The sequence below is a fragment of the Protopterus annectens genome, chromosome 11.part0, assembly GCF_019279795.1.
Source record: "Protopterus annectens isolate FY-2018-M chromosome 11.part0, PAN1.0, whole genome shotgun sequence".
Taxonomy (NCBI): domain Eukaryota; kingdom Metazoa; phylum Chordata; order Ceratodontiformes; family Protopteridae; genus Protopterus; species Protopterus annectens.
This window is the reverse complement of record NC_056745.1, coordinates 989,193,835-989,217,190: the sequence shown is the minus strand read 5'-3', so window position 1 is coordinate 989,217,190 and position 23,356 is coordinate 989,193,835. Positions and strand designations below refer to the sequence as shown.

The 23,356-nt window shown below is 44.9% G+C and overlaps 1 protein-coding gene across 2 annotated transcripts in view; it reads right to left on the bottom strand.

Moving 5' to 3' along the window:
* ATP5F1C (ATP synthase F1 subunit gamma) overlaps positions 1–23,356 on the bottom strand; it is a 325,104-nt gene that overhangs the window by 90,324 nt on the left and 211,424 nt on the right. For both annotated transcript variants that reach the window (XM_044088363.1, XM_044088364.1), the window contains exon 7: positions 18,109–18,264. In XM_044088363.1, coding sequence (XP_043944298.1) covers positions 18,109–18,264 — 156 coding nt within the window. The remainder of the gene's footprint in view (positions 1–18,108; positions 18,265–23,356) is intronic.

Here is a 23,356-nt window from a genome sequence, read left to right as displayed (position 1 = left end):
ATATCATCCATAGAGACCCTAGACCAAAAGGCCGCTGACGTAGCCATAGACTGGGTCGAATGAGCCTTCACTTTTCCTGGAAGAGACAAACCTCTATCTGAGTAAGCCCAGCCAATGCATTGTGAAATCCAGCCCAGCCAATGCATTGTGAAATCCAGCAAGCAACAGTCACTTTGAGACAGGTTTACCAAAGAAGGGCTTGGCATAGGACACAAAAAGCTCAGATTTCCGGAAAGGTTTAGTCCTGTGCAGATAAAACCTCAACTGCCTATGTATGCCCAAGTAAATAGAATTTGTATTCTCCTTTGTTCTGGTAGTTTGGAAAAAATACTGGTAAAATAATAATCTAATTAATATTGACTTCCGAAGCTACCTTGGGAAGAAAGGATGGGTTAATGCATAGCGACACTCTGTGAAAGATCATGTAAGGGATTTTGATAGAAAGAGCTTGAAGCTCTCACACCCTTCTAGCAGAGGTGATGACAACCAATAAGGCAGTTTTCCAGGTCAAAAATTGTAGATCCACAGATGCCGCGGGCTCAAAAGGAGGTGAAACCAATGCCTGCAGCAACAACATAAGGTCCCACGGAGGGATGGGGGGGTCCTTAATCGGAGGTCTGAGAAGAAAGGCTCCTTTAAGGAAGGTTTTACAAAGTTTAGAAGAAGCCAACGAAGATATGTCTACCCCAACACTGAACTTTCACCGTAGAGGAACTAGCACCCGGATGAAAAATGCTAGCTAGGAAATCTAAGACCACTGAAAGTGGTGCAGTGAAAGGGTCCAAAGACCTCTCAATGGCCCAAATAGAAAAAGGTTTCCATTTACTTTCCTGGTGGACGATTTATGAGCCGCCACCAGAATGGATTTAACGGGAGACGATAGACTAGGAGTCCTAAGACTCATGGGAACTGGAGCAACCAAGCACAGTGAGCTTCAGACTGTCCAGATCTGGATGAGGAATCCCCGAGGGATGGGACAGCAGATCTGGGACCGGATCAAAGATCCATGGTGGAACAACTAGGTGAGACCTGAGTAAAGGAAACCAAACCTGATGGGGCCAGAATGGGGCTATGAGGATCACAGAGCTCCCCAGCCTTCAAGCTTTCTGCAGAATCTTCGACATGAGGAAAAGAGGGGGATAAGCATAAAGAAGCCTGGGAGGCCAAGTATGAATCAGAGCATCTCTGGGGACTTCCCCCCCCAGAGGGGGATCCAGAGCGAAAAACTCGCTGCATTTCAGGTTGGAAGGAGACGCGAAGATATCGCAGCAAGGACAACCCCATTCTAGGAAAATCTGCTCCGCTACTGAAGACTTCAGAGACCACTCGTAAGGCATCAGGATAAATCAGCTGAGCCTGTCCGCTAAAATGCTGGACCGTCCCAGGATGTGCAGAAAACAGCTGGTGGAAATGGCCTATTCCCACACTCTCATGGCCTCTCGACGTAAGGGGTAAGATCGGGTAAGATCGGGTTTCCCTCTGTTAGTTGATGTACCAGACCACTGACATGTTGTCCGTCTGAATTGCAATCGTTCACAAAGATGAACATGGAGGGCCTGCAAAGCAAGAACAACCACTCATTTCTAGAACACTGATATGCAGTTAGGCTCGGAAGGGGACCACATGGCTTGGACTGTCCTTCCCAAGCAATGCTCCCCCCAAGTAGGGAGGCATCTGTGGTCACTGTGGTTTGGGGTAAAGGAGGTTGAAAGGGATGGCCCTTGAGTAGATCCAGGGATTGAATCCACCATCAAAGGGAGTCCCTGCACACTTCTGAAATTCTCACTGGTAAGGATAAGGGAAGGTCCAACAGCGATCACTGTGCTGCTAGAGTACACCGCAGTACCCTCATTAGAAGGCGTGCCATGGGGAGAAGATTTATCATCTCTGCCATAGAAACTAAAGCTCTTAACACTGCTTCGGCTGTTGGTAACTGGGTCTGAAGGATGTGCAAGATGTGTAGTCTCAAGCTGCGTAACCTGTCTAAAGTGAGAAACACCTGTGATTGTATTGTGTCCAGCCGTGCCCTAATGAAATCTAGAACTTGGACCGGTTGGAGGACAGACTTGTTCATGTTGATCGTGATGCAAAACTTGTAGGCTAATTGAAGGAAGAAGTCCATGGCCTGACAAGAGTAGATGCTCTGAGGGGGTGGTAAGGAGCCAATTGTCTAGGTACGGAAAGACCTAAATGCCCTGAAGCCTCAGGTGAGCCACTAACACTGCTATTACCTTGGTAAACACCCGGGGGGGGGGGGGGACTGTGGTGAGACCGAAGGGGAGGGCTCGAAATTGGTAATGATTGGCTCCCAGCAGGAAGCGAAGGAACATCAGGGAGCACCGGTGCATATTGATGTGATAGTACGCATCCTGAAGGTTGATCAAGCACATCCAGTGTCTGTCTTGTAGATAAGGCAGACTAGATTGAATCGTGATCATCTGGAATTTTGTCTTGGTTACAGACAGGTTTAACTGGGACAGATCCAATATTGGCCTGAGGTCCGTCATTTTGGCACTAAAAAGAACCTGGAATAAACCCTGGATCCGGACTGGTCTGGGAGGACCACATGGAAGACTTGTTTTTTCAGTAGTGAGTCTACCTGTACTACTGCTTCCTCCTGCTGCGTGGGTGGAACGTCCGGGAGAGTTTTGTTGTAAAGGGGTGGATCCTTTAAGGGAACAAAATATCCTCGGGACATGACTCGTAACACCTACTGATCTGTAGTGATGGACTCCCATGCTATTTGGTGAAGCAACAAACGTCCCCCGACTGCCACCAGAGATGGACAGCCGGGCAACTCTTCAGGGTTGCTGTCCGGGTTTATCCAAGAAAGATTCTTGGGACCCAAAATTCCTAGGACCCCCCTATGCCTCTAGGGCGGCGTCTGTTGAATTCCCCTTTGCCGGACAGCGAGTCCCGAGTGTCCCGGGAAAACATCAGAGACTTGCGTAAAGTAAAGCTGTGTACACTTACCATAAATGTAGATATTCAAGTGTATTCACTGTTGCAGTCATCACACTCTGGTTATCGTACCAGGGGCAGTCCTCAGTCGGCCCGAATACCACAGGCTTAGCATTTCTGCGTCTGTTGCTGTCGGATGTCAGGTAGTCAGTGGTATAAAATCAGACAGCCAATGCCATTACATCAGTTTTTCTTGCCAAAAATGTCAGGAACTCCCAAATAGGGATCTAGGTTATGGTGGAAGACCACCACCAGTAGAAAGACAATACCAAAATTCCCTATAATGAGACAGAGCCAGAGACAAGGGAGATGGAGAGTGGGAAACCAGGACTGCAACAGTGAATACACTCTAACATCTACATTTATGGTAAGTGTACACAAATGTATTATGTTCTTCGTGTTTCACTGTTGCAGTCATCACACTTGGGTTGATTCCCAAAGCTGAAGAAAAGGGTGGAGGCAGTCAAGACGACTTGGGGCTGGCTAGAATGCCCTGCAAGACTGCCGTTGCAAAGCCTGCCCTGGTTTTAGAGAAGATAGGCAGGTGGTAATGCTTGGTGAAGGTATGAACGGAACTCCATGTTGCAGCCTCCAGTATGTCCCTGGTAGGGACCCCTCTGAGAAAAGCTGCAGAGGTGGAGGTTGCCCTGGTGGAATGCGTCCTCACCCCTTAGGGGGCGGTTTCCCATTGCATTTGTAGTAGAAATGGATACAGTGTGCTATCCATTTGGAGATTGTTTGGATATGGCCTTGCCCTCTGCTGCAAAGCTGACTAGCAATTGGTCAGTTTTCCTAAAAGATTTAGTCCTATCCAGGTAGAATCTGAGCAGTCCGTGCACATCTAGAGAATGCAGAATCCTTTCCCCCTTGTTTTGTGGGTTAGGGAAAAAGGTGGGCAAAATAATAGATTGGTTGAGAGCCATGCTGGACTCCACTTCAGGCATGAATGTTGGGTTAGTCCTGAGGGAGACCCTGTCAGCATGAAAAACTCTTCTAGCTGAAGTGATGGCCAGAAGCAAGGCTGTTTTCCAAGAAAGGAATTTTAACTCTGCTGAAACTGCAGGCTCAAAGGGGGTAGTGTGAGCTTTTCCAACACAAAGTTAAGGTCCCAAGCTGGGGTAGGAGCTCTTCTGGGTGGCCTTAAATTGTTAGCCCTTCTTACGAACTGTTTCATGAGAGGTTGAGAAAGAGAGATGGCTCTGTGCTGTAATGAGCAGAGATGGCAGAGGCATGAATTTTAATAGAAGAGAAGGATAGGCCTGTGAGTAAGTCTGCTAGGTAATCCAGGATGAGAGATAGGAAGGGCTGTGCTGTTTCAGCTCCTTTAGCCTGGATCCAGGTGCAATACCTTTTCCACTTGTCAGCATAGGATTTTCTAGTGCTGGGGCGTCTGGCCTCACGTATAATATCCAGGACTGGCAACTGGGGAAGAGGTCAGGGAATAAGCCAGGCTGCCAGGTTTAGAGTCTGCAATTGTGGATGCATGAATTCTCTGTTCTGCTGGGTCAGGAAAGTTGGGATCTGGAGTAGGTGCCATGGTGGCAGGGGTGACAGACTGCGTAGCAGTGGGTACCAGTGCTGGCGTGGCCAGTCTGGGGCAGTCAAGATTGCTCTTGGTTGTTCCTCTCTTATTTTGAGTAGTACCCTTGAAAGTACAGGGAAATGCACAGATTGAGAGGTTTACCCATTGGAAGGCTAGAGCATCCACTTTCCAGGCCCCAGGCCTTGCTGTGGAGGTTCCGTGGTGCAGAATTTGCTGAGCCGGTGATTGTTGTGGGAGGCAAAGAGGTCCACCTTTCGGGGGGGGGGGTCTCCATTTCTGGGTTACAAGGTTGAAGGTGCTGTGGTCTGGCTGCCACTCTTGTGGGTCTAACAGGTTTCTACTTAAGTTGTCTGCCAGAGAGTTTTGGAAGCCTGGCAGGAATTGTGCATGCAGGTGAATTTGCATGGCTGAAGCTGTGTGCCAAAGGGTCATGGTGAGCCTGCAGAGGGAATAAGAGTGAGTTCCTCCCTGCTTGTTAATGTACCGCATATCACTGTGGTGTTGTCTGTTTTGATCAGTAGAGGCGCCGGGGAGAGTAGGGATCTGAAAGCTGTCAAACCGTGCTGAACAGCTAGCATCTATTTTTGGTTGATGTGCAGACATCTGATTTGGGCTCCAATGGCCCTGAATGCACTTGCTGTCCAGTTATGCACCACAGGCATAATCTGATGAGTCTGTGGTTAGGGTCAGTGTGGGGGTTGTGAGAAGGGAAGACCCTTGTTGTGGTTGCACCCACCAAAGAAAATCTTTCCTTAGGTTATCATAGGTATGGTTTCCAGGTCCTGAAAGTGTTGACACCAAAGGCTTTTTGGGTACCATTGAAGTTTCCTCATATGCAGTCTGGCATATGGAATGAGGAAAATGCAGGATGCCATGAACCCTAGAGCTTGCAGGATTTCCCTTGAGGATAACTGGGTTCTGGTGGCTAGATAAGAGAAGTAGACTGTCAGACGGTAGATGAGAGAAGTAGACTGTCAGACGGGCTTTTTTTCTTGAGTAAGGAATGTCATCTGGAAAGCTGTGTCCAGGCTTGCTCCCAGGAACAGGAATACAATTTTTTGAGTGGGTACTAGTTTGGATTTCTTTTCGTTTAAAGTGTACCCCAGGGAGGTCAGTAGGTGCTTTACAGAGGTTATGTGCTGTATCAGCTTTTCCGGTCTGCCTGAATTAGGCAGTCGTCTAAGTAGGGGTAAATTTGAATATTCCTTTGTCTGCAAAAAGCAATGGCTGGAGCCAGGCATTTTTTGAAAACTCTGGGAGCAGTGGCTAAGTCAAAGGGAAGCGCAGAGAACTGAAAGTGCATAGATCCTGCTCTGAAATGTAGATACTTCTTTCAGGAATCCCTGACTGGGATGTGTAGATAGGCCTCTTTTAGGTCTAGGTTGGCTAACCAAGCATCCTTGGAAAGCACAGGAAGAAGCTGCTGGAGGGTAAGCATTTTGAATTTTGGTATCACCAGGAAGGTGTTTAGAATTGATAGATCGAGGACTGGGTGCCAGGTATCCTCTTTTCTGGGTACCACGAAAAGCCATGAACAGAAACCTTGGCCTATCTGGTCTGCAGGAACAGGCTGTATTGCCCTCATGGAGAGCAGGGAACGGACTTTGTTTTTGTGCCTCTTGCCACTGGTTTGGAGGAAGATCTGGGTGTAGGCAGGGTGGGGAAATAAAATTTATATCCCTGGTATACTATATGTTGAGACCCCATCGGTCATTGGTGATAGAGGCCCAGTTTTTGGCATGGAAGGACAGTTTTCCTCCTAGGGGCTCAAGCAGGTGGGCAGAGGTAAGGGGTGGCTGTATAAAGGCATTGTGAGTTCTTTCCATAAGGGGGTGGCTAAGCACTCCCTGTTTTTGAAGTGAAGGAACTCCATTGCTTAGATCTTTCCATTCCCTGGGACTGCTGTCTAGGGGGTCTACTTCCCCTAGGTCTTGTCCGAGCTGGTCTTGAGGGGGCCGGAAAGGACCAGTGCTTGGAGGGGCAATGCCTACTGAAGCTTGGAGGCTGGACCTGCAAGAAGTCTGTCTGCATAGATTTAGCTTTTTCTTCCATATTTTCTAAGACCTCTTCTGCCTTGGTGCTAAACAAATTGTCTTTGTTCAATGGTGCATCCAATAGTTTTGATTTGACATGGTCTGCCAAGGTCTGTTCCTTAAGCCGAGCATGTCTTCTAAGTACAGAACCTATGATTGCTGCCCTGGAGGATGCTTCTAGCACATTGCAAGGTGTGTCTAGCAACTTGGCTTGCAGAATGCATATGCTCTTGTAATTCTTTACTTTCTGCACAAGCCGGAAATGTAGATATTTTTTGTTTAAGGAGTTCCACAGTGTGTTGCTGATATTTCAGCATGTGGAACTGAAAATTTAGTGCTCTAATGGCAAGAGTTGCAGAGGTGTATACATTTTACGCCATCTGTCTAAAGCTTGGGAATCCCTGGCCGAGGGGGTGGGATTCTTAGCTGTGGTTGCTTTTATTCCTTTAGGTCCTTGGGAGATGACCTCTGGGTCAGCAGTAGGATTCCTGAAAAGAAATTTGTGAGAGTCAGGAACTTTAGTACCGGTCAGGCTTCCTGCGAGCAGGAGAAAGGGTGTCAGGAGTTAAATTGGATTCCATAAAAACAACATCCAGGACAGGAGGAATAGCTAAAGGCTGTGCTGTGGTAAATCTAAGAATTCCCTTAGTCTCTTTTTGGACTGAGGATAGTCCTGACACTCCCATTGGACATTCTCCCTTAAAGTATATAGGGTTTCACCAAATGAAAAATCCTCTGGAGGAGAGGCAGAAGGAATGGATTCTTCTGCATCTGAATCCTCATAAGCAGACAAGGGTTGCATGTCTTCATATTCAGAAACCTCAGTCATTGGACTCCTGGTCAGATAAAACTGCTGGGGACAAGTCTCTTTCTTTTGGAAGGAGTAGGCTGGTTTCCCCTAATAAGCAAGATAAGGTCTTCCACCATTTTAAGCATTTGATATTGAGGCATGGAAGCGGGTGCTTGAGCTTGGGTCATCATTTTTTTTAAGCATAGTTCTTACCCTGGGCCTTAGAAAAGTACAGTTGTGCACACTTACCATAAATGTAGATGTTAGAGTGTATTCACTGTTGCAGTCATTACATTTGGGGTAATCTGCTGGCAGGTTGCCCTCAGTTGGCCTGAATAACAAAGTCTTGGGTCCTGTGTCGGTTGCCGTCTCCTCTTCCAGGACGTCAGGTCGTCAGGGGTATAAAACATGCAGCCGACGCCATTTTGTTTAGTTTTTCTTGCCCCGGATGTCAGGTGCCCCCCAAATGGGGAGCAAACACACACACACACACACACACACATATACATATACATATATATATATATATATATATAAACTGTAAATATATAAATGCACTTTTAGAAACATATATTTTACCTTCAACTAAAAGCAAATACACCACAAAGGCTTTTGAGTATAGTGAAGGAAAGAAAAGGTATAGAATGGGGGATGGCGGGTGGGTAACTCAGACTGCAACAGTGAATACACTCGAACATCTACATTTATGGTAAGTGTACACAACTGTACGATGTTCTTCGTGTTTCACTGTCGCAGTCATTACATTTGGGTAGAATCCCAAAGCTATGGATGGGAGGATGGAACTAAACGGCATTAGTAGCAGCTAGAAGACCCTGCAGGACTGCAGTGGCAAATTCTGCCCTAGATTTAGAGAAAAGAGGTAAATGATAATGCTTTGCAAAGGTATTAACAGAGCTCCAAGTAGCAGCTTCTAGAATGTCTTTGGTTGGGACCCCTCTGAGAAAAGCTGCTGAAGTAGAGGCAGCCCTGGTGGAATGTAACCTGATCCCCTTGGGCACATAATCTGATCCCCTTGGGCACAGGTTTACCATGGTGCAAATAGCAGAAATGAATGCAGTGACTTATCCATTTAGAAATAGTCTGCTTTGATATAGCCTTCCCCTCTGATCCTGTAACAAATGCTACCAGTAGTTGCTCAGACTTTCTTAGAGAGTTAGTCCTGTTTAAGTAGAATCTAAGTTGTCTGTGTACATCCAATGTATGCAGGAGTCGCTCCCCCTTGTTCTGCGGATTTGGGTAAAATGTTGGCAGGTGAATGGTGTGGTTAAGAGCCACACTGGATACCACCTTAGGCATAAAAGAAGGATTGGTTCCGAGGGCCACCCTGTCCAGGTAAAAAACAATGAAAGGCTCCACTGCCACGAGAGCCTGTAGTTCTGAAACCTTTCTTGCTGAAGTGACTCAAAAGAAAAGCTGTTTTCCAAGATAGAAATGTTATATCTGCAGTAGCTGCTGGTTCAAAAGGAGGCAGGGTGAGTTTTTCCAGCACAAAATTGAGGTCCCATGCAGGAGTTGGTGCTCTCCTGGGAGGCCTTAAATTTTTGGCCCCTCTGAGATACTGTTTAAGCAGTGGATGAGAAAAGAGGGGAGGCTCTGTGTTGTAATGAGCCGAGATGGCAGAAGCATGGATTTTTATTGTAGAAAAAGATAGGCCCTTGGTCAAGCATCTCAGTTAAGTATTGTAAAATCTGAGGAATGTTGGGCTTTGCTGTGTCAATTCCTTGTGCTTGGTTCCAAGCACAGAATCTCTTCCACTTATCAGCATAAGATTTTCTAGTACTAGGTCTTCTGGCTTCCAAAATGACATCCATCACAGGTTTACTGAAAGATGTGGTTTGAATAATTAGCTGATCAGCCATGCTGCAAGATTCAGCATTTGGAGCAGAGTATGTAGAATTTGAAAGTTCTGCTGAGACAGTAGACGAGGTGTTTGAGGCAAGTACCACGGAGGAAGGTGTGACATTCCTTAGAAGCGGGTACCAGTGCTGGCGAGGCCAGTCGGGAGCAATTAGGATCATTTTTGTTTTTTCCTGTCTGACTTTTAGTAAGACTTGGAAGTAGAGGCAAAGGCATAGACTGATGTGTTTTTCCAGCTGAAGGATAGCGCATCCACTTTCCATGCTTTTTTGTGATGAGTTTTTGTGCAAAATTAGTCCAACTGAGTTTTGGGGTGAGGCAAATAGATCTATGTCTGGGCTCCCCCATTTCTGTGTTAACCTGTTGAAGGTTTGTGGATCCAGTTTCCATTTGTGCGGGTCCATAAGATTTCTGCTTAGGTTGTCTGCCAGAGTATTTTGCTTTCCTGGCAGGAATTGTGCTTGAAGATGTATTTGGTAAGTCAAGGGTGTGTTCCACATGGCCACGGCTAGTCTGCAAAGGGGGTAGGAGTGTGTACCCCCCCTGCTTGTTTATGTACCACATTAAAAGTGGTGTTGTCCGTCCTTATCAGTAGTTGTCCTGGATGAAGTAAGTCCTTGAAGGCTGTCAGAGCATTCTGAACAGCTAGCATTTCTTTCTGGTTGATATGCAAATGCATTTGGTTTGGGCTCCATTTGTCCTGAATGCATCTCCCTGCCAGGTGGGCCCCCCAAGCATAGTCTGATGCGTCTGTAGTCAGGGTTTGGGTGGCAGGGGTAGAGTGAATGACAGTCCCTTGTTTTGGTGACGTCTCTGCCCACCAAAGAAACTCCTGTTGCAGGCAGGGAATGAGAGGAATCATTGTTTCCAGGCTGTGACAATGTTGACTCCATAAACTTTTTAGGTACCACTGAAGTTTCCTCATATGCAGTCTCGCATATGGAATCAGTAGAATGCAGGATGCCATGAATCCCAAAAGCCTGCAGAATTTGTCTTGCAGATAACTGGGTTTTTGTTGCCATTTGTTTGAGGTATGTTGCCAGTTGCCTTTGTTTTTCTGGCGTGAGGTAAGCCATCTGGGCAGTTGTATTCAAGCTTACATCCAGGAATGTAATGATTTGAGAGGGTACCAGTTGTGATTTCTTTTCGTTTATGGTGCACCCTAGGCATGCTAGAAGCCTTTTTACAAACACCAGATGTTGAAGAAGAGTGTACTTGTCCTCTGCTTGAATGAAATCGTCCAGATAAGGATAAATTTGTATGTTTCTTTGTCTGCAGAATGCAATTACTGGTGCCAAGCACTTTGTAAAGACCCTGGGTGCAGTAGATAAACCAAAGGGCAGTGCAGAGAATTGGTAATGCAAAAAAACTGCTTTGAAGCGGAGGTATCTTCTGCAGGATTCCCTTATTGGGCTATGCAGGTATGCCTCAAGTCTAGTGTGACTAACCAAGCATTCTTGCCTATCATAGGCAGCAGCTGCGGCAAAGTCAGCATTTAGAATTTTGTAATGTCCAGGTATGTGTTCAGAATCGATAAGTCCAGTATTGGACGCCACAAACTGTCATTTCTGGGTACCAGGAAAAGTCTTGAATAAAATCCTTGTCCTTTTTCCTCTTCTGGTACCGGTTGAATAGTGGTTTTGTGGCTGATCCAGCCATCCGTTTGGAAATGGCAAAGTATGGAAATGAAATCTGTACCCCTGGGATACTATGCTTAATACCCACTTGTCCTGGGTAATTAACTGCCAATTTTGAGCATGAAGTGCTTATTTTCTCCCCAAGGGGGCTGCCAAAAGATAAGTGCTTGGAGATGGTAGAGGAAAGTCATTGAGACTGCTTACTGTAGGGTTGTGCTTTGTTTCCACCAGATTTGGAGGTGGAGGCACTCCATTGCTTTGACCTGTAAGAACCCTGTGATTGATATCTGGAGCCTTTTGAGCTCCTGAGTTTGCCCTGAGCGGCTCTGCTGGACACAGGAAAGGACCAATTTTTAGTAGGCCAGTGCCTAATGAACCTAGGTGGCTGCACTTGCAAGAAATCTTTTACAGTTTGCATAGACGTAGCTTTGTCTTCCATTTTCATTAAAACCTCTTCTGCCTTATTACCAAACAGAGTATCATGCTGCAAAGGGACATCCAACAATTTAGCTTTAACATGATCAGGCAGATTTTGCTCTTTGAGCCAGGCATGCCTTCTAATCACAGATCCAGTAACGGCGGCCCTACAACAGGCCTCCAAGGAATCAAAACCACATTGCAAAGCATGCTTTCCAACGTGTTCTTCTGAATGCAATAAATCCTGTAAATCCTTATTTTCCACACAATCAGAAATCAACATCATTTCTGTTTCAGTAAGCCCATAACATGCTGTTGATAAGCATATGAAACTTGCAGTTTAAAGCCCTGATTGCTAAGGTTGCAGATGTATAAACCTTCTTACCCCATCTATCAAGCGGCCTGGAATCTCTATCAGAAGGGGTAGGATTTTTGGCAGTAGAAGCCTTAACACCCTTGGGACCCTGAGAAATAGTCTCAGGATCAGCAGCAGGATTTTTGAAAATAAATTTGTGGAAGTCAGGAACCCTGTAATATCGGTCTGGCTTACTAGGAGCTGGAGGCAGGGAATCAGGAGCCATGTTCGATTCCGAGAACACATCAACAACAATGTCTAATACAGGAGGTAAAGCCAAAGGCCTATGCCGAGGAAGAAGGAGGAAATCCCTAAGCCTCTTTTTTGATTCAGAGAAGTCTTGACTCTCCCAGTGAAAATGTTCCCTTAAAGTATGCAAAGTCACTCCAAATAAGTAATCCTCAGGAGGAGATGCAGATGGGATGGATTCCTCTGCATCAGAATCCTCATAGGGTGGAACAGAAAATTCCTTGTCAGAAGAGGATTATAAGAAATGGAAACCTGATCTGAAGATTCATAATCAGTGCCTTGCCTAGGACTCTTAGCAGGGGGGGTTGGTAATTAAATCCTCAGCCATTTTAATCATCTGTTTTTTAGGCATAAGGGCCTGAGCACGTGGCTCATGCGTCAGTTTTTTAGACATAAGAGTGGTTGTTGACCTTGTTTTTGTTGCCGGTGTCGGTTTAATGTAAAAACGTTGAGGCCTGAAAACACCCTCAGAAGCCGATGCCTGCTCAGCTGCTCCGGACCCATCCAAGGGAAGAGACATCCACGGGTTCAATACTTTGCGAATCTCGCGGCATACCGGACTCCGAATGGGTCTAGGTAGAGGCCTGTGACTCAAAAGTAGTGGGTATCAGGGGCTGCGAAAGCGCCTCTCTGAGTACCGGCGAACCGGCGACTGGCTTAGGAGAAGCTTCGTGGTCTGTTTTGGACCTCGACGTCTGTCTTTTTCCTTGCATTTTTTGTGAACTCCGGTAGTCGGATTGCTAACAGATGACATTTCAGGGTAGTTAAATCTTGAACCAAAATATTTAGAAGCAAAAATATACAGACGCTTAATAGTGCATTGGTTAAATTTAGCACAAAACCGACAGCAAGGCATGTTGTGATCAGGGCCTACGCAAGGAATACAGTACAAATGAAAATCCTTATGAGGTATTTGCTTCCAACAAGTAATGCAATTAACTTTTACTGACATCGGTAAGGAGAAAGAAAAAGATTCCCCAACGGCATAGTTAGCTTTAGTTTGAAGACTTTGGTTCTGAAACTCTAATATGAAAATTTCCGGAGTCGGCCGAACGGCATTTGCGAACTACTTCTGCTTCGGGCACCGCACGACAAGAAAGACTAAATACAATGGCGTCAGCTGCATGTTTTATACCCCTGAAATCATGGAAGAGGAGACAGCAACCGACGCATGACCCAAGACTTTGTTATTCAGGCCGACTGAGGGCAACCTGCCAGCAGATTACCCCAAATGTAATGACTGCAACAGTGAAACACTAATAACATCTAGGTAGTTTTAGAAAGAACTGAAGACACGAAAGAAGTTGTCGGTTTGTGTCGAGTATCGGTAGTGCGAATAACTTCCTCGGAAGCCGGTGCCTGCACAGCGGCTCCGGACCCATCCAAGGTAGAGACATCCGCAGGATCCTTAGTCAAAGAAGAGTCTCGCGGCATACCGGACTCCGAACAGGTCTCGGTAGCGGCCTGCGAATCCACAGAAGCAGGCATCAAGGGCTGCGAAAGCGCCTTACTGAGGACTGGCGAACTGGCAACTAGCTTAACGAAGCGTTGTTAGCAGTTTTTTACCTGTGCGGTCTGTCTCTGTCTTTATCCTTACGTTTTTCAGAAGTTAAGTAGTCTGATGGCTTACCAAAGCCATTTCGGAATATGGAGATAGAGAGCAAAAATATTTAGCTACAATAAGGGCCCGACGACGTATAGTTTTGGCATTGAACAAAGCACAAAACCAACAGCAAGGGACGTCGTGGTCTGGGCCTAAACAAAAGTGACACAGTAAGAATGGAAATCTCTGTGTGGTATTTGCTTTCCACAGGCAAGACAATTTTTTTCTGACATCGATTAGAGCCAGAATAAAGGATCCCCAATGGGGTACTTAGCTTTAGAAAACTTCAACTTCAATTCGGAAACAAACTCAGGCAGTGGCCAACCAGCACTTGTGCGAACTGCTTCTGCATCGGGCTCCTTGGCAAGAAAGACTGATGTAATGGTGTCGGCTGCCTGATTTTATACCACCAACGACCTGACATCAGTCCTGGAGCAACAGCAACCGATGCAGAAATACTAAGCCTCTGGTAATTGGCCCGATTGAGGGCTACCCCTGACAGGAAAAGGACCTTTGAGACAGTGAGAAGCGGACCCCGACTGCAGACAGTGTCCTCCCGTCCTTCTCGCTCTGGACTAAAGTCTCTGACTGCCTTCCCAAAGAGGGAAGAACCATCAAAAAGGGTGTTGGTGTAAGACACCTTGAAGGGCTCTGAGAACAGACATAAGCGATGGCAAGCATGACGCCAGATGGCAACGCCTGAGCCCACCGCCTATGCGGCTCCCTCTATGGCATGGTAGAGCAAACAGATGGACATGCTGGCTACAGATTTCAGGGTGGCCATTCGTGCATCGAACATATTCTTGTCCTCTGCAGACATGGACCCTGGGGTTGACTCCGTGACTTCTTGACCAGATCTCCCTGGAGTCAAATAACAGCACACTCACTCAGAAGGTCATTGAACCACAGACTCACTTCCTAAAGCGATCCAACTTCCTAGACTCTCGGTCATGCGCATGGAAAGTGGAACTTTCCTGTGCAGGTTCCTTCTTGGTGACCGCTGCCACCAGCATAGCATGTACAGGGGACCTCTTGTGACAGTGTAATTTGTTTGAGGAGGGCTCAGGACCTTGTCCGGGCACTTGGGCATTGGCTCTATGGTGTCTGGCTCCTTCCATGCTCTAGATGTAATCAAATCCACGAGTGGATCAGCAGGAGGGAACACCCAAGAGGTAGATGGGCCAGAGCCGAATGCCTCCAAAAACACGGACTCATCAGAGGTTGGTTTTGAGACAGACCACTCCCCCCACTTTGGCTTAGGATTTCAGACATCCTCAGGGGGGGGGGGGGGATTTGGGTGATCTTGGGGAACCTTCCCCTTCTCCAGAGTCCCTCACAGAAGACACAAACCTGGATGGAGAGTCCAAGCACCTCCTTTTACACGTATGCTTGTGGGGGGTCCTCGGGAGGGCTCTCTGGGGAGGTCTCGCAAGCGGGTTGTTCCAAGGTCAGAAAGTCCTGGGGCATTACGGCTATGGGCTGTCCCTGAGAGGGCAAGATTGTCGAACCTGCACTCAAGACCAGGGGGGGTCTGGATGGACTCCAGAGACTAAATTGTCATAGGCCTCAACTCTGACAGAACCTTCTCCACCATGTTAAATGCATAGGGGGAACAGACCTCCGGGGCGAAAGTTACTACCCCCTGATCTGACCGGGGAGTCGGAACCGAGACACAGAGGGATGCTTCTCTCGGACAAGCTCGGAGCAGAGAACACCACCTCGGATCCGACCCCAAGGCCTCAGATCCAATCTAGCTGGATCAGACACACTCAAGGCACTGGCCGGCGTCTAGATACATGGTACAATTGGCGCCAACCCCTCAACTCAGACCGTCCTCGGATCCAACAGTTCCAAAACCGCAGGTTGGATCGGAGGAGGAGTAATAGGCCTAAATACTGGTTGGAAGGTGCCCGCTTAGGTGGGAGAAGGCCCTGGCAAGACCCCCATCTGGATTTGAGTGTGGATAAATCTCTGCATCATCTTGTCCATCTCCACTTCTAAAAAGTTCCAGGAGGAGCGGGAGGACGCCACAGAAGTGGGCTGGGAGAGGGCCTACGGGGCGACCAGCTAACGAGAATCTCGGGCTCAGCAGAGAAGCTTGGGGACCTGAGCCGTGGTGAAACAGGCCTGGAAAGAGGCTTAGTCTTCGGCAGGGGGCTGGCCTCCGATGACCAGTCAGAGGAGCACTTGCTAGGACAGTTTTTCTTGACCTTATCCCCTTCCCTGGGCCTCTTAGCGGGAGGGCAAATCCCAGTGGCCAAGAAAGGGGAAGACGAAGCAGCAGCAGCTGCTTTCTTGGCAGGGGAGGGTGGGACGTCTGTCCCAGTAGTGGAGGGCAAAAGGCCCTTGACAAGAAGTTTGTCCCGCCTATCCTTAAAGAGGTCTTGGATTAAACACAGCGCAAATAGGACAGGTGGACTGGTGGAGAGCCACCCCAAACAAACCATGCACAGAGTGTGGCCATCCACCAGGGAAAGCTTAAGACCACACTCTGTGCATCTCTTGAAACCAGGCTTTGGGGTGTCTGCCATGCCTTAGCCTGTTCAAGCCACACAGCCACACACACGGCCACACACACACAGGAAAGAAAAGATGGAGGAAGACAGAAAAGCCTACCAGAAAACTACAAATAACCCCATGAAGGTACAGAAAAAAGTTAGGAATGAAAGGGATAGCTAAAAGAATATAAAAAGTTAAACATTTACACTTTAAACTGCAATGGAGCTCGGACCATGTTGCTTCCTTTCAGACAGCAAACAAGATATGAAGGGAGAAGGGAGACGGGGGCATTATGGGTAAGAGCATGGAGCTCTGAGCCATAGCTGGAAAATGCGGCCGTGTTGGATCCAATATGAATCAGAGGACCCACAGGTTGAAGACCAAATGAAGTGAACTACATCAAATCAATATTTGTAATGGCATTATATCAGATGTAGTAGTCCTGGTGCTCAGAGGACGAAAATGTGGTGATTTCGTTAAGCCTTAATAAAGAATGGTTTTACAACTTTATAAGTCCGGAAATGGCGTCTCCTTTCAACTGGTACCTCTAAGTGCCCTTTATAGTTTTAGTGGTTTCAAGCAATATTTGCTTATGGTCCTTCTTGGTTCTTCCTACTTTGCACTAAATGCCTGAATTGCTGACTATGACAGGGGTTAGGCTTCCACTGATGGGAGGGACTTAGCCAATCTCCTATCAGAGTCAGAGGAAGGGATTCAAAGCTCTGGAATGCTGCCACTATGGGGTTTGTGCAGGTACAGAACAGATATGCTGCTGAAATAGTGTGAAGGACTTGTACAACTCTATTTTTCTTTCCATTCCCCACAAAACTGTCATAAGTTGATGGTCCTTCAAACAGCTCACAGGGGTGTATGACCTGAGGCATAACTGGTGACCCCCTCCCCAGAAAACATCTGCCAAGAGCCCAGTAACAGGTGGGATAAGCTCGGTCTCCTCTGCAATTCTGAACTGCATAAAGCAGGCACTGCATAATGAATCACTGAAAAAAGCAATTCTAGTTAAGGATTACATTAAGCTAGGTGTATGGGAAATTCAAAAAAAAAAAATCACAGTCACTTAACCTTCAATTATTCTTTGAGTCAGTAGCAGAACAGGTAGCACACTTGTCTTTGGTGCAGAAGGCTGTGGGTTCTGTACCCACACTAGGTAGTCTGATTATGAATGTTATAATGGGGGGGGGGTGCGCACTCCTGAGTGTCTTGCCCTTCTGATGAGGCGCTGAACAGAGGTCCCATCTGCTTGAGTCAGTAATAGCTCAGGTGGATGTAATAGATCCCACAGCATGTACAGGGGAGAGAGAGCAGGGGAAGCACCCTGATGCCATGCTCAAATTTCCCTAGTAATACAAATACCACTCTGGTCTCCCCTAAAAAAAGACACTACCAGCATAGTGGGACAAACCCAGTCAACAAAGTACAACAAATATTTGGTTTTGGGTGAACAGAGAAAAATGCAACATTCCTTTATTGATCAGGTTAGTCCCAGTAGGCTAGTGGCCTTTTTTTCAGGGGAGATCAGAGGTGGTATCTTGGGAATGTCAGTCATGTACCCATCCCCATCTGTTAACCATGGGACTAGCAGTTCAGATATCCAAATGAAAAGCTGACAGAGGTGGAATGATGCATCTTGGAAAAAAAACGCAATCCAGGCTGGTAAGCTACTGGCAGAGCCTGTAATCCCAAAAAGCAGACAGTGTGGTTCTACCAAATGACACTGACACCACCCATCAAAAGACGGAAAGTTTAAAAAAGAATCTTATGAAAAGCATCAAGTCATGCAGTTGGAAAACACTGGGGCACATCTATAATCTGCAAAATTAACAGAAAACTGACTTCAATGAATTTAAGAAAAGCATTTCCCAAAAATGTGCTGTTACTACCAGATTTATTCCTGGGCAGTCATCTTACATATGATAAAATGACTGAAACCATAATGCTACTTAAGTGAAATGAATTAATGAGTTACTTTACACCGACAACAACAAAGATGCTTTGAGTGTTTATGTGAAAAAAAATGCACAAACTACATGAAAGCAGATTGAAAGCTAATCAGACAAGATTTTTTACCACATCTTCAACCAAAACAATGCTATTACAATATGGAGTTAGAAAATACAGAACTTACAAGCATTCTTGCTGGCATTGTCCATAGCAGTCATTCTTGCACTTTGCTCACTAGTGGCTGCTTCCCTCAGTGTATAGTAGATAACATTAACAAGAGCAAACTCTTGGTAGTTTCTCAGTACATCTGCATCGATATCATCATATATATTAATGTTCTCTGCAAAACAAAGAAACTTAAAATAAAGAATACTTAATAGTTTGTTGGTATTTCAGCACATCACCACCAATCTGAAAAACACAAACCTAGGCCAATAAATTGAAGAGGAATGCTGCCACTACAACACAGAGTCCAAAATGGGCAGCTACAGCTGAGTGAACTTATTTCACTAAAAGCTCAAACATCATTTAATCTGACTAACCAATTGTGAGAGTAAATTCCTCTTTTTGCTTGTTGCTGCATCAAGTAACTGTGGTGCGGTATGAAGTCAACTGCAACACTTCTACAATCAGACTGATCGGAAAATTTGGGGCACACATACAAGGGCCAAGCATCTTCAGGTCTGATAATCTCTTACTGCTCCATTTATTTTTATCCCTCCCCAAGTCTGCAGCAATCATGTATGCATCACTCAAAAAAAAGTCTGATATTTCTGTGATCAGGTTTTAAATCCCCTGTGGGCTCCTAAACGGCATCTCAACACTAGTCATCACCTAGGACCCCAGCAGCTGAGCTCTCCATGGATAGTGTGGGGGGGGGGGGTAAGAGAGGAAAGGGCGGTGTTAGTACTTCCTAAAGCTAAAGTGTGTTAAGATGTTTGCACCAAAGACACTTTAGGTGCTAATGGATTTTCCTCACAAGCAATTTAGCAAACAGAATTAGAAAGACTGAGGCGGAGTCATTTAGCACAGTGTCTTCAAAAATGAACCCTGCTGACACCAATGACTTTCCTGATGCTTAATCTTTTCTAAGGAAGTAAAACTGTTCTCCGTTATGTCTAGGACTATGGCCAAGAAATCTTCTGTGAAAAGGAAGTCATGGATTTTTTTTTAACACCTTTATTAAAATTAGCACCCAAGACATAGGCATACAAACATTACCAGAAAAACAAACTGTAATGTTTTTCATGCAAAATACATTGCATGTATTTTTCTTTACAACTCTCATTCACTCCAGCATTACATAAATTGCCTTCTCTTAAGACTCACTCCTCAAACATTCTGCATGTATTTTTCCACAAATTCTATTTGTTTCTATGTAATTTGCTCTTTGCTTAAATATCTCACTTCCACTTCTCTCTCTAACAGCATTCAATACTTCGATTAGACTTTGATTTCCATTTTCTAGTGACTAATTTCTTGGCAGCCAACAAATTTAAAACACAAGGCTTTACTATGTCTAGGCAATTCAGATCCTGTGTCACAGTTCGGAAGGATCACTTCCTTAGCTACAGCCATTTGCTCTCCTCCAACTTCTGGCAGAGTGGCTGTACAATAGTTGTGAAATCTGCCAAGTCATTATACACCCCCCCCCCCCCAAAAAAAAAAAAAAAATAATTCACAGTTACTACTCTCTCTCTTCATACCTCTAGCATCTACAAGAGAAAGTAGATCCTACATCTACTCTGGGTATAAAAAAACCTACGCAAACACTTCCCAGAGAAAAAAAGTAAACCTTTGGACTTTGCTTCATACATGGGAGCAGGGCCGGTGTTAGCATTTTGGGGGCCTCAAGCAAATGTCAAGTTGGGAGGCACCCCCCAGGCACTTCCAGTATAAGTATCATCCTGTCAATGCCACCCCTCCTAAGAAACCTTTTAGTTTGCACTGCAAACCTTTAGGAGTAGCACGCACAGAAAGACCTGTAGCGACGAGCTTTTACATTACAACAGGCCTATATACCACACTTTACTTTCTAATAAAGGGACACTTACAGTTACTGGCATTTAGATGCAACAATGATACATTACATTAACTCTATGTACAGGTCTGGACTTAAATGAAGTGATGACTTGACATACTGTTTCAACACCCCCCCTCCCCCGCACACCCTCCAGTCCTCTCCTCTGATTCCTCCCCCTTTGGGCTCCCCATACCATACACATTACTTTTTTCTTCCTTTCCTCACATTTTGCCTTACTCTCAGCTTTTTCAAGAAACCATAACTTTCTATATGCTCTGAAGTGCATTTTAAATCTTTTTTTTATTTTTACACAACCTGTTCATCCAATAATGGCTTGAACAGAAATTATGATTAAGGAAAGAAGAAATTTGGTGCTGCTGTTCAGCTTCAGTTGTTCTTACATCCTTTCAACAGACCTTTCCTGACCAAGATACAAAGTAATAACCATTTAGGAAATAACCCAGATAAGCCAGGGCTCATGCAGCCATAGGTTTACAGATGTTCTGCCATACATTTTAGAACATTTTCTTCAGCATTTTACTCCAGTGGTGACCTAAACAAAAATCATGGAAAAGAAAAGAATTTCAGTCTTATTTTACTTCTTTCAAGGAAGACATAAGCTGTGCCCAAGGCTTAATGTTCAAAGCTGACATAATAGTTCACAATAAACTAGCACGACAGTTGCTGTGAGGATACATAGATCCTATTATCTGGGAATACTGCCTGCCTCCTTAACCCCCCCCCCCTTAACCCCCCCCCCCAAACACACACACACACACAATACAGTCACTGCCTATGCATCTCTCTGGTGTTAGATTGGGATGAAAGCAGAGGTTCAAATTGCCTTTGTCATATATTTCAAGTGACTGCTGACATACATAAACATAGTATGTCTCCTCACCCCAACCCTCAAAGGCAGCCCCCTGTATTTGTGCCTGATGTGCGATTGTGAGAATGATTTCAGTAATATATTTTAATTTGTTGCTCCTAGAGAGTACACCACCCCTACACAAGCTATAGTAACCTTCTTTTTACACCTATGAGGTCTGTGAGAAAAGTAAATAAACAATGACGACACTGTCCTCAGCTCAAACACGAAATATAATGACTTCATGTGCACACCTCTAAGGTTTGACTGTGATGAAAATTAAAGTTGTAATAGCCACACAATCCCCAGCCCACCCCCCCCCCATAAATTACAGCAGCTTTCTGTACACACACATTTGAGCAGGGCTGATTCTAGAATGGGTGTGGCTGAAACCAGAGACTATTATAAGCTTTATCCTAAAAGGGTCATATCTCAGCACTATTCAGGTTAAACAGCTCAATGAGAAAACTGATGCATTTTTTTCTCCTCCTCATTTTTCTTCAATCAGCAACAGCTTTTGTGGGGGTCCCCACAGAGTCAAGGATGATTAAGGGAGCCGCCAGTATCCATTTATACAGTCTGTTGAGTGGGAGGCCACCAGACTCCAAGAAGATCGAAGTGTCTGATTGTTCTGTGATATATTTTAGGTCTTACATTTGAAATATAAGTACTTGTTATATTTTTACTGATCTCCAGAATAATAATGTCTGTGTCCTGGCATTAATGGGTGTGTGCACAGATAAAAATCAGTGATATTGTTACACACACACAGACACACACAAGCATAATCCATAGCAGTACTAGTTTTGTACTTATTTCAGCAAACAGCAATACATTGTGCAACACTGGTACTGCCACACCAGATCAGTGACTGCTGATTAGCAGTTGTCAAACAGCAGCAGGGATAAGTCACTTTTATTTATCTCAGTGAGAAGTAATGTATACCTGTCACTGTCCCTGATTTCACAGACATTCCCTGATTTTGTTGATACTTTTGTTTAGTCCTTCGGAAAAAGTTTGATTTGCTGGGAAATCATTCAGGATTACAGTCAATCAATCCAGATATTTAATTTTTACACTTATTGTCCAAAAATACGTGTTGATGCAAAAGGTGTTAATCTGTTAACTTTTTAAGCGAATTAAAGTAATATTTAAAATGTAGTCCTGATTCTGACCCTTTACTCTATTATTTTTGGGATTGCACTGAATTCTGAAATGGAGAGTTGTAGTATCTGGTGTTTTGCTTTATTTATAAAACAATCTGGAAAAGAAAATCATCCCTGATGATCAGAACTATCAGCTCTTCTTAAATCCAAAATTTGTACTAAGATAAGTCACTCTGGGCTGCTGATCTCTCTAGTGCTTACCTTGCTCATGTTCTTCATCCTCTTTATCCTAACAGGGTCATATCACAACAGGATCATATCACAGCCCTGCTCAGGTTAAAGAGCCTAATTAGTAAATGAATACATTTCCTCATTTTTCGCCAACCAGCAGCAGCTTTTGTGGGGCCCCCAAACAGTCAAGGATGATTAAGGGCCCCCCTCTGCAGTCACGGGTATAGCAGGTACCTAAAGCTGGCTATGTAGTTAGTTTTAGTGGAGAAAATGTCCAACAGCAAGATTTAACTAAGCCAGGGGCACTATGTCAGTGGTAAAATATTTAATGGTATTCTGTTGCCTGTTACTTGGCAAAACACTGTTACTACAACCAGAAATATCTTTGAATTTTAAAGGAGATATAAATAAGAGTTATTACCCATGTGGTTTATTAAGTATACAAGAATGCTGTACTAGCTTTTGTTGGTTTGACAGGCATGTTACAAAATATCAAGATAAGATAACTTGCTGTGGTTGGGGGCCGCCAAGGAACAGGGGGACCCCAGCAACCGCAGGGTTTGCTGGTGCCTAAAGCCGGCCATGCATGGGAGTCATAATGTCCTTCTATTGTTCCTTTGTAAATTGGATTATTGCAGCATCTCTTCCAAAGCTTTTCTAACTTCCTCAGACTCTTGCATTGGTCATGCAATATTTTGTATGTCCTACTAATTACTCATTTTTTTTTTTTTTTTTTTTTTTTTTTTTAAATTGCTTCTGCTCTAGACTCGACTAAACTCTACCAGAGTTGGTATTTCACTTAAGATTCCTCCATCCCTTTTTCTTTGTTTATACCCTTGATATCAATCCCTGGTAAGGAAAGCATTCTCTAACCTGTAGTACATAGTTCTGTTGGGCTTCATCCCACTCAATTACCTTTCCTTTTCTAGGTCTATGCTCCCGATATCTGGGCTCCTTTTCCAGTCCTCCCCAATAAATTCCAGCTGGTTTTAATTTCATTCTACCTCTCATTATGCTGGTGGACTGACTTCACTCTGCATCCCCATATAGACGTGTGTGTGTGATTATATACCTATATATATATATATATATATATATATATATATATATATATATATATATATATACACACATATACATCACACACGCACACAAATATATATATATATATATATATATGTATACACACACACACATATATTTA